The 16,825-nt window shown below is 44.9% G+C and overlaps 2 protein-coding genes across 2 annotated transcripts; both read left to right on the top strand.

The window, feature by feature from the left end:
- The first annotated feature begins 272 nt into the window (after positions 1 to 272).
- On the top strand, positions 273 to 4,000 carry RPL34 (ribosomal protein L34). Its single transcript, XM_080374078.1, has 5 exons — positions 273 to 339; positions 1,163 to 1,236; positions 1,337 to 1,436; positions 2,163 to 2,266; positions 3,873 to 4,000. The coding sequence occupies exons 2-5, from the start codon at positions 1,172 to 1,174 to the stop codon at positions 3,955 to 3,957; spliced, it is 354 nt and encodes a 117-aa protein (XP_080230204.1). The 5' UTR covers positions 273 to 339; positions 1,163 to 1,171; the 3' UTR covers positions 3,958 to 4,000.
- Positions 4,001 to 7,873: 3,873 nt separating this feature from the next.
- On the top strand, positions 7,874 to 12,576 carry OSTC (oligosaccharyltransferase complex non-catalytic subunit). The gene is made up of 4 exons (XM_080374077.1): positions 7,874 to 8,101; positions 8,349 to 8,442; positions 10,051 to 10,248; positions 11,561 to 12,576. The coding sequence occupies exons 1-4, from the start codon at positions 7,963 to 7,965 to the stop codon at positions 11,577 to 11,579; spliced, it is 450 nt and encodes a 149-aa protein (XP_080230203.1). The 5' UTR covers positions 7,874 to 7,962; the 3' UTR covers positions 11,580 to 12,576.
- Positions 12,577 to 16,825: the final 4,249 nt, after the last annotated feature.

The raw sequence follows: 16,825 nt of genomic DNA, 5'->3' as shown, positions 1-16,825 counted from the left end.
ATTAAAACAGACAAAACCCAAAACAAGCCGTGGGAGCAGGGCGGGAGGACGCGTGTGCGATCCCCCTGTGCAAGGCGAAGCATCTGCAGCAGAGCGGGCTCTGCCGAGCGGCCGGCTCGGGCCTGCCCCCGGCCGTGGCGCCCCGCCCGCTGCAGCCGTACAACATGGCGGCGCCCGGCGCCTCCGCTCGCGTACAACATGGCGGCGCCCGCCCGCCTCCGTGGCCGGGAGAGGCGCCAGAGCGCGCAGGTGCCGCTATTCCTTCCGGGTGCCGGAGCGCCGCTATTTCAACGTTGACCCGCGCGTTTCCGCTTCCTCTTCCGGGTCCGGCGGCGCCAGGTATGGCGGTGGGGAGCTGAGGGCGGTCGGCGCGCATCCGCCCGCATCCGCTGCCCGGCAGGCGGTAGAGGCGGCCGGGGGCGCCGGGGGTGTGTGGTGAGGGGCTCCGGCGGGGGCAGAGCTGCGCGGCGGAGTGGCCGGACCTCCACAGGCCTCGGCGGCCGGGCCCCGTCCCGTCTTCCGGGCCGCAGCCGGCCGATGCCGGGGGCTGCAGCGCTGGGCCCCGCCCGGCCCGGCCCAGCGTCCGAGGGGTGCCAGCCCCGGCGGCGGGGGCTGGTGAGGGGCGCTGAGGGCTGCCGAGCCCCCGCTGGGGCGCTGCTGCTCGGCGCCGCTGCGGAGGCCGTACGGCGGCCTTCGCCGGCCTCGTCGCGCTGGGCTGGGCTGGGCGAAGGCTCCGGTGCGGGCCTGGAGTGCGGCTGGCGCGGTTTGCTGTCTGGGGAAATACCGAGAGACGGCGTTTGCTTCAGCTCGCTTGTCAGCCAGGCTTATGTTGGTTAGAAAATACATAGTGCTAAAGCTTTGAACGGCTTGCTAGGTCAGCATCACCTCATACGGGCAAGACCAGGATGTTGAGCTGCATTGAAGTTAGTTCGGATGGATTTTTGTTGCAAATCACATTCTGCGCATTGGCGTGTGTTGTTTTTTAATGTAGTTGTATTGGCTGTTGATGAGGAAAGGCTTTAGTTTTGTTAATGCTGACATAGAATTAGCAGCCCCTGGGCAAGAGACCTAGCGCTTAGGTGTAGGTGGTGCTGTAATAAATAAACTTCCATGTAGACATTCAGCCTTTAAACTAGTGCTGCTTTCTTTTTGACTAATTTAGGTGTAAAAAATGGTTCAGCGCCTGACCTACCGCCGTAGGTTGTCCTACAACACAGCTTCCAACAAGACCAGACTGTAAGTAAGATACAGTTTCCAAGAAGAACTTACTTTTTTGAGAAGGCTAATTTTAAGTTTTGATTGTTACGTTAACTGACTATTTTTCTGCTGCGCTTAGGTCCCGAACACCCGGGAACAGGATTGTTTACCTTTACACCAAGAAAGTGGGGAAGGCACCAAAGTCAGCATGTGGTATATGCCCAGGAAGACTTCGTGGTGTAAGCATGAGATATTTTTTTTTAACAGTTTTTTTTTTTTTTAGCATAAAGAGCCTTTTCAAGTAATATAATATGACTGTTTATTGATGAATTCTCACTGGAACAACTTTCTTATTTAAAATATTTTATGAATGTTGTAAAGCTTAACTGTCAAAATAAGTTTTGAAAACTTAGAGGAAGTGCTTTTTTAATGCTTACACTTCTCATTGCTGTTACATCCAAGTTCTTTTGTTTTTTGAAATGTAGCTGGCTGCAATTTTTAGAGCTAGACCAAGGTGATTCTGTAGTAGGTTTAAAAGTCTAAATTGGACCTATTAGGTAGGCTTTCAAAAAATCCCTTTAAGTTTGACTTTTAATTTTAGAAAAAAGGAATTAATGTTTTTAATGTGATAGTGTTCTTGCAAATACTTTCTTGGTGTAACATTATGGCTCTTAACAGTGATGGGAATGCATGAGTATTGATGGCCTTTTGTGGGAAAATAATCTTTTTTATAGGCCATTTTTTTAATGAACCCGTTGGTGAACCCCAGAGGTAGAATGAAAAGATCAGCCTAGGAATGCTGAAGATGGCACATAGACCCACCGCGACTTCTGTCGCTTTCTTGCATCTTAGTCAACTTCAAGTGTTGCTGCTTTTTTAAACTTACCAAAGTGAATTTTCTTGATACGGTTGTTACTCAGAATCGCTGTCTTATGATAGACTTCTCATTTTTTTTCTTTCTTTAGGTTCGTGCTGTGCGTCCTAAAGTTCTTATGAGGCTGTCAAAAACGAAGAAACATGTTAGCAGAGCCTATGGTGGTTCCATGTGTGCTAAGTGTGTTCGCGACAGGTAAGCTTGCAGAAAGCTAACTTTATTCTTGAGGTAACATTATACAAGATTTTTGCATGTCACTGTGTACATAATGTGGACCAAGATTTTGAAGGTTATTCTCTGAGATTGGTGTAGTAAAATGGAGAGGGTAAGCGTGGGGCACGTTAGTAGTGATGTGTGCGATTTTGTTCTTTCGGTTTAAGCTAGTTAATGCATGTGAAGCTCCTTTATAGAGACCTTTTGTTCTTAATGATTTCTTACTGCACTCTCGCTTCGGTGCTAAACAGTCTGCTCATTTGGGATTTTTGTATTTTATATTTAGTCTCCGTAGTAAAGATTTGTGACTTCTGTTATCCCATTTTGTTTTATGCAAAGATACTAGTTAAAATCAATTGAGCTTTTGGCTTCTTTGTGGTGTTTTGGGATTCAGAGTTATTAATTGGTTGCCTGTTAAGCATCTTTATGTAGTTAAGCTTTAAGATGGCCTTTGCTGGGCCTCAACTGAATTCAGTTTTATTGTGTAACAACTGTAGATTCTATACTTCCTTGGCAAGTTTGAGGAAGAATGTTTATTACAACGAACATGTCATGTTTGTGAATGGTAATCGAAGCAGATCTCTGGAGTCAGCAGTCTAATGCCAATCTTCTCATCTGTAGTGCATATCTGGCCAGCATTTTTTCTTTTTGTTTGAGTTCTAAGTTAAATGGCATTAGGTGCTACTGAAGATGGGTTGTTATGGCTGCAGATCCATAGCATAACTTTTCTGTGTTAAAAGCCACTTTCTTTCTGAGTGTTTTCCCAAACACTTTATGTAGGTTGTTTTTAATACATGAGTATGTCTTTCTCTGCCTAAACAAAAGAACAGTCACCTTCTTTCCTGTAATGGGCAGGTTTTCTGCTGCCTGTTTAGGCATCTTTGGTGGGTTTTGTGTACTGCAAAGGTAGTCATATATGCCAGGTGGTATGTAGGATGGCATTTTCATGTTGTAAGGTAGAAGAGTATGTATGGTATATTTGTGCTTTTAACTTGAAACCGCCAAATAGGCTGTTGATGTCCGAGTACTGTCATGTAGGTCCATTTGCATGGTGGCCCCATGTGTCTATAATCATATTTAGCCATGACTTGACCTGGCAGGGTCTTCTCTGTTTATGTGCAAAGAAGCTTTAATGCTGAGAGGGGAACTGTTCTTGTCGAGAACTAGACTCACCATAAAGTTTTTGTAGTTCTTCTAAGGAAGAGAGCTGACCATGACTCGTCACGCCAGTTCTGCCTTTAAGAATGACTAAATTACCAGTGAGGGCTTTTGTTTTTTCCTTCAAAGTTAGTCAAGGTGGTAGATTTTTCCAGTGTTCAGCCATCAGGTATTACCTTGCTCACCTACAAGCCACTCACCCTAAATTTGCAGGCATACTGGGCCTTATTTCCCAAACCACTACTTTTAGACACTGTCGCTGTATTTTGATGCTGACAAGAACATCCATGGTTTCCCTTTTTGTTGTGGAACTAACACAGTGAGTGTTTGAGACAGCAAAACTAATTGTAACTTTGTCTTTGTGTTTTCACTCAAGTAGATAAATATCCTAAAGCTGTTTGGTTTTGTTTTTTGTTTTTTTACTTTCCAGAATCAAACGAGCTTTTCTTATTGAGGAGCAGAAGATTGTTGTGAAGGTGTTGAAGGCACAAGCACAGAGCCAGAAGTCAAAGTGAATCTATTTGTAGTTTCAGCCCAATAAATGAAAGCTCCACTTTTCTTGTGTCCTGTCATTCCGTGTGCTAGTCAAAGCTGGTAGGAACTGCTTCTCAGCTTGTATAATGCAGAATTGGGTTTTGGTGCCACAAATGCTGTAAATCAGGATGCTGTGTTCTGTACGATATGCGGGCAGGGAAATCAGGCGGGTGGAAGGAGGTCTGGTTAAACAGGACTCCCAGATCTGCCTCACAGTCCCGTAGAGGAGCTGGAGTAACTTTGAGCAATGCAGGTTTGATACTTGGTTTTGTTTTTGATTTTTTTTTTCACGGCAACAGCTGTATTGGTCATTGGAGGACTTGGCCTAGGAGGAAGTTAAGTATCTGAAGAAGAAAAGCAAACAAGACTAAGACTAAAGATGGGAGGAGATATTGTCAGATGAAGAAAAGGACAGCTAGTATAGGCCTAAGGTAGAATTTTTTTTACTAGTATGTCCTTCAGTTATTGTTACTTGAGTCTGAAGGTGGGTTGAATAGTCTTGACTTCTGGAAGCCAATGCTGCATCCACCAGACAGTTGCATACTGCTACATCTGGATCTCCTGGAAGAAAGCTGCAGCTGTTGTATTCTTTTTGTTGGGTGCTTTCTGGGTCAGCAGTTAGAGGTGTGATTGATATGAGCAGAGTTCCAGGGCACAGCTAGGGCAGACCTTCAGTTGCTCCCAGAAGTAGGTTTTAGCATTAGCAATTTAGGCTTCTGGTAGTGAACTGAAGTTGCGTTGGTTTATTATCAGTGATGTGATGTAAAAAGCAATTGTAAGAAGTGGAAATGGGCTTGTTTTGCTACTTTGCCTCATTCTGTTTTGTAGAGAGAACTGTAAATGTGCTTCTGATGCTATCCAGGAGTGCTTTAACACACTTTGCACTCTCTGTGGGTGCAGTGGTATTCCTCACCCCCAGCTCTGAATTTTGGAACTTCTCTTAGTATCTGAGAAGATGTGGGTATCCATTTTTACCAAGAACTATTTTTTCAAAAAGTAGTGAGCTCCACCACTGCCATAAGAAAGAAAGAGAAATAATTACTGAGCACATAGACTTACGGGGAGCAGTGAGGATGCCATTTGAAGAGGTTTCTAAGATCACTTGTGGAATCTGCTCAGGCTGTGACTGAGATGTGTGCAGATTCCTCCTCCTGACTGTATAATGTCTGTTCACACTTTACCTGGCTCTGAAGCTTCTCAGGCTGTACAGTCAACCAAGAAACATCACAGAAAACTGAGTTGACAAGACTTCCCTTTTGGCAGCAGCGAGCTCGTACTTTGGGTCAACTGCCCGCAAATTCACAGCCATGGTGTTGGTGCCTCCTGGCTTTGAGGGCAGGAGGTTGCTGTGGTCCAGGCTGGTTTCAGCTGGGATAGAGTTAATTCTCTTCTTAGGGGCTGGTGAATGCTGTGTTTTGGATTTGGTGTGAGAGCAGTGTTAATACCACTGAGGTTTTTAGTTGTTGCTGCGTAATGTTTATACTATGAGGACTTTCAACTTTTCAGTTTCTCAGGCCCTGCCAGCAAGAGGGCTGGAATGGCCCAAGAAATGGGGAGGGGACACAGCTGGGATAGCTGACCTGAACTAGCCAAAGAGATATTCCATGCTATATGATGTCATGCTGAGCATATAAAAGCTGGGGGAAGGAGGAGGAAGTGGGGGACATTTGGTATTATGGCATTTGGCTTCCCAAGTAACCGTTATGTGTGATGGAGCCCTGCCTTCCTGGGGATGGCTGAACACCTGCCTGCCGATGGAAAAATATGAATTCCTTCTTTTGCCTTGCTTGCATGTGCAGATTTTGCTTTACCTATAAAACTTCATTTCAGCCCACCAGTTCTCACCTTTACCTTTCCAATGCTCTCCCCCGTCCCACTGTGAGTGAGCAGCTGTGTGGTGCTTAGGCACTGGCCAGCGTTAAACCACTACACTGACTTAACACCATGCATGGTGAAAGCAGCTGTACCTCCCAAGATTTGCTTCACAGTGTCTCAGGTCATTAAAACAATATTGTTGGTAAGTATTAAATGTAAAACTTGTTCTAAAGGCTGTAGCTAATTATAGGAGTTTTTAAGACTAGCACTAGTACCCTGATATTTTTAGGTGCTGTTACTGTAGTTAGTTTACAAGGTTAAAATACTAGTTGTTGCCTTGCTGTGCTTGTACAAACTTCAGTACTTTGGCATGCTGGAAAAATGGTTTTAAAGCAGGAGCAGCAAGTAGGGTGAGCATTTGTACCCTGCAACGAAAGTGCTCTTGTTTTACATTAAAAGCTGTGACATTAGTTTTCCTTGGGGGTTTTGGAAAGGAGGCAAGATAGAGGGAGAATACTTTTGGAATAATTAGGAAAAATGTCATAAACATCTATTGACAGGCAAATCGCACTGAGAAGGAGATCTTTCCAAACAGGAGGGCTAAGACTGAAAACCGTTATATATAATATAATGGTTATAATATGATATAAGTGATGTGATTGCACTGAAAGGTAATTGAGTTATGAGTTAGGAGAATTGGTATCGCCACTGTAGGCAGACATAAAAGCAGTCATGAGGCAAAGTGTCAGTGAAATGGTAGTAAGGCTTTTTTTTTTTTTTTTTTTTTTTTGCAGACAGCCGCAGTAGGTATGGGGGCAGTCCTGTGGGTCAGGGCTGCCGGTGCCCTCTGTGTGGTGGGTAGTAGGATGGATGGCGTGGTGAGGCAAAGCATGTTGACCTGGAGTGGGTGCTTTTAAACACGCTCACGTAATCAGGAGTGAAGGGAAGGGTTGGTATTGAGATTGTATTTACTGCCTCTCCCCCGTGTTAAATGATGTCTGCTGAAAGGCATCAGTCTTCCCGCGTGTGGGTGGGTTTTGTTGTTGTTTTTTTTTCTTTATGGACTTATTACGTCACTAGCACTCTGAATTCAGTCCCTGGCTGTCAGGTGCCTCTTCTGCAGGAAACCCTGTGGTGTCAGGAGACTAGACCTCAGCTCAGCTAAAGGTAGAGAGAAAACGGAACTGCCCTGAGGGCTCTCCCCAGCCCCACTGGCAAAGCAAGAGCAACTGCACATGCTTCTACTCAAAATGTGGAATTTCTCTCCCTTATCCCTCCCCTGGGTGCTTCTCTCCCTGCCCAGCTGAGGACAGTGGTGGGTCGCCCTGCGGCTGGCCTGGGCTGACACGGTGTTTGCGGACTGAGCGGAGGCGTGAGCCGGCCTGTGCACACACAGGTGCCCCCTGCGCTCGGCCCCTGCCCCGGTCTCAGAGCACGGACGGTTGGGGGGAAGTGGGGTGTGTGTGTGTCTCCTCGGGCTGCGGGCCAGAAGGGGCGCCGCATGCACGGGGCACCCCGGCCTCGCAGACACGGGGGCTCGGCTGAGGATCGTTTCCGTTCCCTCGGGCCCGCGTCTCCCCGGCCCGGCCGCGCAGGCTCACCGCAGGGCGAGGGGTTTCCCCCGCTGCCGGGGACCTGCCGCAGCGCTCGGGCCGCTTGGCCCCGAGGAGCGCTCCCGCCCCGCGGCCGGTGCTGCTCCTGCCCGTAGGGAGGATTCCAGAAGCGCGGCTGGTGGCGAGCCCGCACGGACCCACACGCTGCCCGCGGCGCGGCGGGGGCGGCCACGTGGCTGCCCGGCCCGGGGGCGGGTCCGCCCCCTTCGCCCCGCCCCGCCCCACGCGCCTCGCCGTTACCCAGCACCGACACGTCAGGGTTGTTGGGTCCTGGCAGGTGAGTAAAACGGCTAAATCCTCCGGCGGCCGGCGCTCTGCGTTCCCAGAATGATTTTGGGCAGAAAAAAAGTTTTAGCGTTTTCTATCCATCCTTTCAGTCTGGACTTAACGTTTGGGCTGTTCGTTATATTGCCCTTTTTTTTTTTCCTTTTAATTTGTTAATTTACCCCTTCCCGGACGCGGCAGCCCGTTTCCGTTTCCGCCTTCGTGTCCGGTTGCGGAGGGCGGCCGCGGTGGGGAGCAGCGGTGTGCGGCTCTGCGTTGGGCCGTGCCGCCGCCATGGAGACGCTGTACCGCCTGCCCTTCGCCGTGCTCGAGTGCCCCAACATCAAGCTGAAGCGGCCGAGCTGGGTGCACATGCCCTCGGCCATGACCGTTTACGCGCTGGTGGTGGTGTCCTACTTCCTCATCACCGGAGGTGAGGGGCCGGTGGGGCGGGCGGTGTGGCGGGAGGACCCGCCTGTGGGGTAGCTCTTCCTCAGCGGGGCGGGCTGCTGGCCCCTGCCCCGGGTAGCAGAGCCGCTGCTGCTGCTACCCCCTTGTCCGGCTCCAAGCCGGTTGTAAAACACGACCCGGGGCCGACTCCGAGCTTCCCTGCAGTGTTAGGGTGGTTCTCGCTGTTTGCTGCTATAAGTTAAAGATCATGCATGCTTTTCTTCTCGCAGGGATTATATATGACGTGATTGTGGAACCTCCCAGCGTGGGGTCAATGACAGATGAACACGGGCATCAGAGGCCAGTGGCTTTCTTGGCATACAGGTAGGAGAAGGGCTCTGCCGCTGCAAGCAAGCTGCAAATGCCTAAATGCAAGTGAATGAAATTTTCCTACAGAGCTATGCGTCTACTTTTTTTTGAGCCCTCTGTCCAAGGCAGGATCTCTTCTATATCAGTCTTTGGTTTGTAAATATTAAAAAAAAAAAAAAAAAAGGTATTGAAATGAATGCAACTAAAAAAACTCAGTCCTTCTAAAACTTAAATTTGATAAGAAAGATTTGCTCTGGCAGTGCTTCTCTTTCTTCCAGACTCTTGCTGCTACAGTTGAGTTTTATGGTGGATGCAGACACGTTTAATCATGCTTAATAGCAGCATACATAATCTTTGTGAAACTTTCGGTTCTGGCCTGTTCAACTCTAGTGTAGTTGGGACTCGTGTCTGAACATGCAGAACATATTTACAAATGTGTAAGAACAGTGTTTTCTTTGAGCCTTTTGCTTCCATTACTGAAAGTAAGCTAGAGACTGCTTAGTGACAAAATGGTCTGAAGAGGTTAAATCTATGTTTGTACTTGTGTGTTTTATATGTGTGGAAACAAATAATGGCTATTGTTAAATACTGAAAAAATTCTTTGAATCTGTGAGTCTGACATGCCTCATAGACAGATTTTGACTTGGACTAGATGTATGTCTCTGGCTCGGATTGTTGCAGTGTAGATGAATTAGGCTGCTGCAGGAGTTGATAGCACCTTAGTACACTTTCAGTGTACTTTGTTCGCTTTCAGTGAAAACAACATGAAACAAGACAAAATTGTTTCTTTTCAGGATGTGGGACAATAATTATAATCTTAACTTCTGTATTAACGTCCACAGTAGTTTCATCCATGCCAATCTTACAACGTTGCTAGTATTGTTAATTATGAGGATAGGAAAAAGGTTCAGTAACCGTGGGAAGCAGGAGACATGATCCAGGTGCAGTATTCTTTCTGCATCTTGGCTTCCCCTCTCTCCATCTGAGCTTTGTAAGAAGGAAGTATAGCTGCATGGACTGACAGGAGCTGGGGAACTTCCAGGCTGGGTCCCCACAATCAATATGTTCAGGTTCAGCGACTCAGTAACAAAACATACCGCAGGCGAGAACTGCATTTGTGGTGTGCTGGAACCAGTAGATGCACTTTGTATGCTGACATAGTGCTTTGAGTGGGATTTGTACTGAGGTGAGGATTCAGGCACTGTTACCTAAATGTTGGGATGGAAACAAGACTTGGAAAGCTCAGTGGCCCAGGGGTCATGGGTCCATGCCTCAAGTCATCTATGAAACCAGGTGCTACTTTGGACTAGATATTTCTGAAAACTGATGAGGTTGTGTGATAGCCGTTAGTATACACCATTATGTTTAAAACCACTAGTATACTTGACTGGTCGCCTTGCAGACTATCAGTCCTGGAGATAAATTGCATATTAAAGCATTGATGTAATTGCATAAAGTCAGTTTTCATACCTACTTTTTGTTAGAAAATCAGCCGTCAAGGTTAATCATCCTGTGAATTTGTACAGTTAAACCAAGTTGAGTAGGTGGGGCTTGAAATTTAAGCAGTTTTTTTAAAACTAATCTTTTTCTGACTCTCTTCCCCCTCTTTTTTTTTTCCTTTAGAGTAAATGGGCAATATATTATGGAAGGGCTTGCATCCAGCTTCCTCTTCACAATGGGTGGCCTAGGATTCATAATTCTGGATCGATCCAATGCACCAAATATCCCCAAGCTGAATAGGTTTCTCTTGCTTTTTATTGGATTTGTCAGCGTGCTTTTGAGCTTCTTCATGGCCAGAGTTTTCATGAGGATGAAATTACCGTAAGTGATTTAATACTCTTCAAGTTTTTTTCTCTTTCGTGTCTCATGAACCTATGTTAAATTTGAGAGTAACAGAAAATACAGTGAGGTATGCTGAAGATCTGCAGCTTGGCTGTAAGTTGCTTTTTTGAATGCTTTTTGTGGAACAAGCTACCTTGAATGAGGTGGGATGCTTTTGGGGCCGGCTACTGTAAGATTGTGCTGCGGTTAAGAAAAGGTGACAGTTCTCGGTATGTCAGAAGATATGATTAGAAAATCTGATTTACAATGAATTTTGAGGTAGACTGAGTGTACTGATCAGGTAAAAGTAGGGCTTTGAGGAAAAAAACAAGTTTCAAAGAACTCGAGGAAAGGCAATTGAGTTCTTTATAGTGACAGTATATGAGAGATCGTAACTGGAAGAACTGATGGCAGCAGCGTTCAGAAACATCCAAAGGAGTCCTAAAGTGAAGCTAATGTCTCGGGTTTTTTTGTTGCTGGAAAACTGAACGTAGTGTTGAAGCATACAATATATGTAACATCTTAATACATATATATTCACAGATAAAAAAGTATGAAAGACCTGGAGCTTTCAGGCTATGCAAAATCCAAATGCAGGATTTTCAATTCCATTCACCGTCCCTACCCCTTGTATTTCTCAGTTCATCCATTTCACTTAGAATAGCTGAAACCTGATTTTTGGAGTATCTCCATGAGGTGTTAACAATGACAGTCATTCCTGCTTTCTTAAATATACTATTTTAACATCTGCAGTACAGTTAAAAGTTTTGTTTCATGACATAGAAGTGATGGGTTCCCTGGATAGGAACCTGCTCTATATTTTCTTGCTTCATTGATGATAAATATTTTCTTTGTTTCATGGAGTACATGCGCCTTGACAGTTCTCATTCTGAAGTGCGTTAAAGAAACAGGGCTTCAGAGAAACGGAAGAGAAAGAGACCAGAGTTGAGTGCCTGAAAATGCTGGGTTATACTGAATAAGTTAATTGGTAGTATAATAGTTAAGAGAAATAAAGAATCTTTCATAGGGTGTAAACTGGGCTTCAAAAATTCCAAACAAATACTGAAGCTGGATTCAAAAGATGCTAATCCATTTTCAGTGTTCATTGAAGAAAATAAACCAAGGAAGAGTGTGTAGTTAAGCTGGTCAGTTTGTAACTTGGATGGGATTTATTGTTTTAAATAGCTTTGATCAGCAGAGTTTTTGACAGTCTGAAGTCCTTTAAGACTATATGTCTCTTGATTTTTGAGCAGTGCTGCCTGTGTTTGCCAAGTGTGTTGTTTTTTTTCTAACTCATGTTTTTTTTCTGTAGGGGCTACTTGATGGGTTAGTACTGTTTGTGCTGTATGAAAGCCTCAGTTGAATTTACTCCTCTCCATGAAGTGTTTAAGAAGAAGCAGCAAGCAATTCCATAGTCTCCATCAACAGGAAAGAGACCTGGCCATGAGAAACAACGAGGGAAAGAACGCTTTCTCTGCAAACAAACTCTCACTACCAGTGGCTGATTTGTAGTTTTGAAACAAAGTTTTAGGGCTTTTGAAAAGAGCAAGTTACCTCACTGGGTTTTTCTCTTATACCCCAGCTCAGTATGAAATAGATAACCTATCTTTAGCTCTACCTGAAATGACCATTAGCCATTGGCTTGACAGTTCTTTGTTGCAGTTCTGTCATCTCTTCCCTGTGTGGGACAGTTACATGGATGAATCAGAGAAGAAACACCCAAACACTTCTTCATAAGTTATAATTGGAAAATTAGTAATTTTGGATGCTTTACAGTCAAAATACTATGTGTCTGAAATGGTTTCAAAGGCACATTTTGCCTTTATTAATGGCTCTATGTGAGCAAATTCAGACATGCACTGGGAAAGGCAAACTGTATGAATGTGCATTTCTTTTTGAAAAAGTGTACAAATGGAGCCAAATAAAACTTATTTTCTACAAAATTGTTTGAGTTTTATGCAGTTTCTGAAGGCTTTTCTTGTGTGCATGGGCTGTTCTACATCCAGACTTGAAATGCCATACTATGACTACACAATTTTAGCTTTATTTTTCACTATTGGATAATGATTTTTCCTTTTTTTTTAATATCAGGAAAAAGTAACCTCATAGTTTCCATGAACTTGTACTGTATCCAAATGACATACTGTTATCAGTAGCCAAGAAGACTTCTGAAACTGCTGCTTTTTTGTGAGAGGCAAGGCTCCAACTTGTTTTGTCTTCGTTGTAAAAGGTTGAATGTTACCATCATGTTTCATTGAAGTCATGTATTGCATTCTGGGAGAAGGAAAGATCTCTCTGAATCTCCATAAATGTCTTTTTTGCAAGCCATATGCATTTGAAGCACTATTTTCATCTGTATAATAATTGTTAGTGAGAAATACTGTTTATTCCTGTAAATGTGAAGTAAGTATTACTGTTCACATACTTATCAAATCTCTGATCTAGCTGTTAATCGTTTGCCCTTGGGATATGCCACTTCCACTCCCTCATTCTCACTGTGACATTTCCTCATCTTACACATGTTGGCATTAAGATTTAAGGGAGCTGAAGCTGTTTCATGAGGCTCATAACTGCAAAGTTTGCAGTTTTTTCAAAGCGGTTATCTTTTGGTTGCTCTAGTTTTGGTGAGACATATACTTACCTTCAAGGGGGAATATTGATATGTAAGTAAATAAGTGGATATATTACTCAACTTTTTAATACATCTGAGAAGGAAGTCAAACCAAGTCACTTCAATCAGTGGAGCTGAGGACCCTCTGGCTCAGCACTTGTCCCACTACAGTTCAGCTTCAGCCTCCAAGTTTGCAGCTGATTCTAAATGGTCTTAAACAGTGGTTGTAATGGTATAGTGAAGGCTGGTGGTCTATGAAATGCATCTGGTTAAAATTGCATGCTAGGGGGCATAACTTAGAACAAATAAAGCAGACTTCTAATTGCAAGGTAGAAAATAGTTTTGGGAGAGTAAAATGAGGATGATGACCGCAACAAATAAGGTTGAATGATCCCTTATGTTTCTTTGGTCACAGGCTATAAACTAATACCTGGTGTGATCCTCTTACCAAAGCATGAGGCACAGAGAGAACCAGGAAAACGAATGCAGAGCAGAAGACAGACCACCCACAAATTAGGAGTGTGCTAGGTAGGAAGATGTCAGAATGCACAGCTGGAAATTGGTTCATTTTGGATATGGGTTGGAGGATTCTTGGTCGCCCAAGAAAAATTTTCTGATGAGCGCTGTCAAAGAAGAGGTATTCCTATATGTTCTAGGAATCCTATTTTCAGTTAAAGGAAGGCTGGTATTTTCTGTAAGTGCCTGCTGTTCTTTATAGGTAACAGCAGGTGGCCTCTGCTGTTTGGTGATGGGTTTGGGATGGCAATAGGGATATTTCAGTGAGGGAAAGAAAACTTCTTGTAACTAGTGACACTATTTATCTCTTTGGTGCTTCTGACTTCTAGGGTGAACTGAACTAGATTGTGGGGTGGGAAGTTAAAACCAAACTGTGATAAAGGTAAAGCAGAGCTTATAAGAATACATCTTTCTGTGACTAAAACCAGAAGTTTGGCCTACTTCCAAATGCAATGAAAAGAGTCAGGCTGAAGTGTAGAGGTCTTGATTTTCTGGCACTCTTGCTGTAGAAAATACTGAATCCATGGCTTCTCTGTAGGCTTCAATATAATCTCTGAGTGATGATGCCTAGTTGGTATAGTCAGGAAGAGATACATAACCTGTGTAGCTTTTTAAAGTTAGCATATACATATATGAACCCTTAACAATCCAAGTGATCTTATAGTTAAATTGAGTTAAGCTGAAAATACCTCTAGATAAATAAGACCAGACATCTGGTTTCCTTCCTCCTACCCCCGCCCCTGCCCCAAATACTTTTTCCACACTTCTGCAAATTGTGACATAATAACAGAATCACATAAAGCCAGGATGCTGTTGGCCGTCTTGGCCACCTGGGCACGCTGCTGGCTCTCATGTTCAGCCGGCTGTCAGCCAGCACCCCCAGGGCCTTTTCCCCCAGGCAGCTTTCCAGCCGTTCTGCCCCAAGCCTGTAGCGTTGCGTGGCATGGTTGTGACCAAGTGCAGGACCCAGCAATTAGCCTTGTTGAACCTCATACAGTTGGCCTCAGCCCATTTATCCAGCCTTTCCCGATCCTTCTGTAGAACCCTCCTGCACAAAAGCAGATCAACAGAGTCTGTCAACTTGGTGTTGTCTGCAAACGTGCTGAGGGTGCACTCGATCGCCTCGTCCAGATCGTTGATAAAGATATTCAACAGGACTGGCCCCAGTACTGAGCCCTGGGGAACACCACTTGTGACCAGCCAACAGCTGGGTGTAACTCCATTCTCCACCGCTCTTTGAGCCTGGCCATCCAGCCAGTTCTTTACCCAGTGAAAAGTACACCCATCCAAGCTGCAAGCAGCTAGTTTTTCCAGGAGAATGCTGGGGGAAATGGTGTCAAAGGCTTTACTAAGGTCCAGGTAGACAACATCCACAGCCTTTCCCTCACCCACTGGGCAGGTCACCTTGTCAGAAGGAGATCAGGTTCATCAAGCAGGACCTGCCTTTCATAACCCCATGCTGGCTGAGCCTGATGCCCTGCTTATCCTGTATGTGCTGTATGATAGCACTCAAGGTGATCTGCTCCATTACGTTCCCTGGCACTGAGGTCAGGCTGACAGGCCTGTAGCTCCCCAGATCCTCCTTCCTGCAGATGGGCATCGCACTGGCTAACCTGCAATCTTCTGGGACCTCCCCAGTTAGCCAGGATTGCTGATAATTGTGGCAAGTGGCTTGGCGAGCTCCTCTGCCAGCTCCCTTTTGGGTGGGTCCCATCTGGCCCCATAGATTTGTGTGTATCTAAGTGCTGTAGCAGGTCACTGACCCCTTCCCCGTGGATTATCGGGGCTTCATTCTGCTCCCCATCTTCCTGCTCAGGGGGCTGGGTACCTGCAGAACAGCCAGCCTGACTATTAGGGACCGAGGCAAAGAAGGCATTAATTATCTCAGCCTTTTCCTCATCCTTTATCACTATAGTTCCCCCCACATCCAATAAAAGATGGAGATCCTCCTCAGCCCTCCTTTTGTTGCTAATATATTTATAGAAACATTTTTTATTTTACAGCAGTAGCCAGGTTAAGTTCTAGCTGAGTTTTGACCCTTCTAGTTTTCTCCCTGCATAACCTCACAACATCCGTGTAATCCTCCGGAGCTGCCTGCCCATCATTCCAAAGGTTATAAACTCTCTTTTTTGCCTGACTTCCAGCCAAAGCTCTCTCTCCAGCCAGGCCAGTCTTCCCTGCCAGGCTTGTCTTTCAGCACATGGAGAATGACCTGCTGCTGCACCTTGAAGATTTCCTTTTTGAAGAATGTCCAACCTTCCTGGACCCCTTTGCCCAACAGGACTCCCTCCCAAGGGACTGTCAACCAGGCCTCTTAACAGGGAAAAGTCAGCCCTCTGGAAGCCCAAGGTGGTGGTTTGTTGTAGTCGGAGCCCAACTGAGTTTGCCTCACACAGGGCACCAATTGCAGCACAAACTATCAGGCTGCAACAAGGCTTTTACCATCAGTCAGATTCTACTGTCCCATGTTGTATCTCCTTTCTCCAGAGGTCAGACCACACTGCTCCTCCATCCAACCCCCTCTCCCACCATCCTCAGGGCTATTTAACCACTTCGCAGGAAGAGCTACAGCTACACATCATCCATGTCAATCAACCCACTGCCTCTGAGGCAAGGCCACAGCTGCATGTTATCAATGCCAATCAACCCACTGCCTTCATTGCTCTACAGTGGTTCTGCTGACCCTCCTCCTTCTCTGAGAATTGAGATGTTTGGAAGGTCTGTGCTACTGAAACAATTTTTGGAGGGAAGACATTCCAGCAATTTTTAAGAGTTATTGATAAATACTTCTGCTGGTAAACATAAGTGTGGCATTTTTTTTATAAGTACAAATAAAAAAAATTTTAAAGATGTGTAAGTATTAACTGAAACATATTTTTTACAGGTAAGTTCATTTATTGGTATGAAGTAGTCCACACTGATGCCTGAAATAAAACTGACACCTTTCTTACACTGATGCAGGATATTTTTAAGTACCACCATTAGGTTTTCTTACTAATTTTCAGCATTCGAATTCTAAATATATTGTGCTAATGGAATTTTACTTAGGAGACTGAAAGTGCTTCAGTTCAACTACTTGCAAAGCTGGTTTTGTTTTGTTCACAAAACACTGCTTGATATGGTTATTACAATCTACATATTTCCATTCCCAGTTACTATTTTACATATGTAAGTACATGTTCTTAATAAGTGAATTGGGAAGCATTAGATATTAGACTTCTTAAGAGTTATGGTCTTAGAAACTGGGACAATCTTAAATGTTTTCTGCTGCTTCCAGTGCAGGGGGCCAACATGGTTGTGGGGAGGACAGCAGTTCTTGTTTATTTTCCTGATGGGCATAGAAATGCTGCATATAATGGCGACTTTTGCTACAGCGTAGCAATGTCTGTGACAATGTAATTGGTATTGCACGTTTGTGAATGCGATGATTGTATTTTTCCTTCAGCATAT

This window comes from Falco punctatus (assembly GCF_963210335.1).
Source record: "Falco punctatus genome assembly, chromosome: 1".
Classification (NCBI taxonomy): Eukaryota; Metazoa; Chordata; class Aves; order Falconiformes; family Falconidae; genus Falco; species Falco punctatus.
This window is presented reverse-complemented; position numbering and strand designations above follow the sequence as displayed.

Bases quoted from the DNA above. Each gene is read 5' to 3' on its own strand.
- RPL34 (XM_080374078.1), top strand. From the start codon at position 1,172: ATGGTTCAGCGCCTGACCTACCGCCGTAGGTTGTCCTACAACACAGCT. The intron at 1,237-1,336 runs GTAAGTAAGATA...TGCTGCGCTTAG, and splicing joins GCTTCCAACAAGACCAGACT to GTCCCGAACACCCGGGAACA. The intron at 2,267-3,872 runs GTAAGCTTGCAG...TTTACTTTCCAG, and splicing joins GCTAAGTGTGTTCGCGACAG to AATCAAACGAGCTTTTCTTA.
- OSTC (XM_080374077.1), top strand. From the start codon at position 7,963: ATGGAGACGCTGTACCGCCTGCCCTTCGCCGTGCTCGAGTGCCCCAAC. The intron at 8,102-8,348 runs GTGAGGGGCCGG...TTCTTCTCGCAG, and splicing joins CTACTTCCTCATCACCGGAG to GGATTATATATGACGTGATT. The intron at 8,443-10,050 runs GTAGGAGAAGGG...TTTTTCCTTTAG, and splicing joins GTGGCTTTCTTGGCATACAG to AGTAAATGGGCAATATATTA.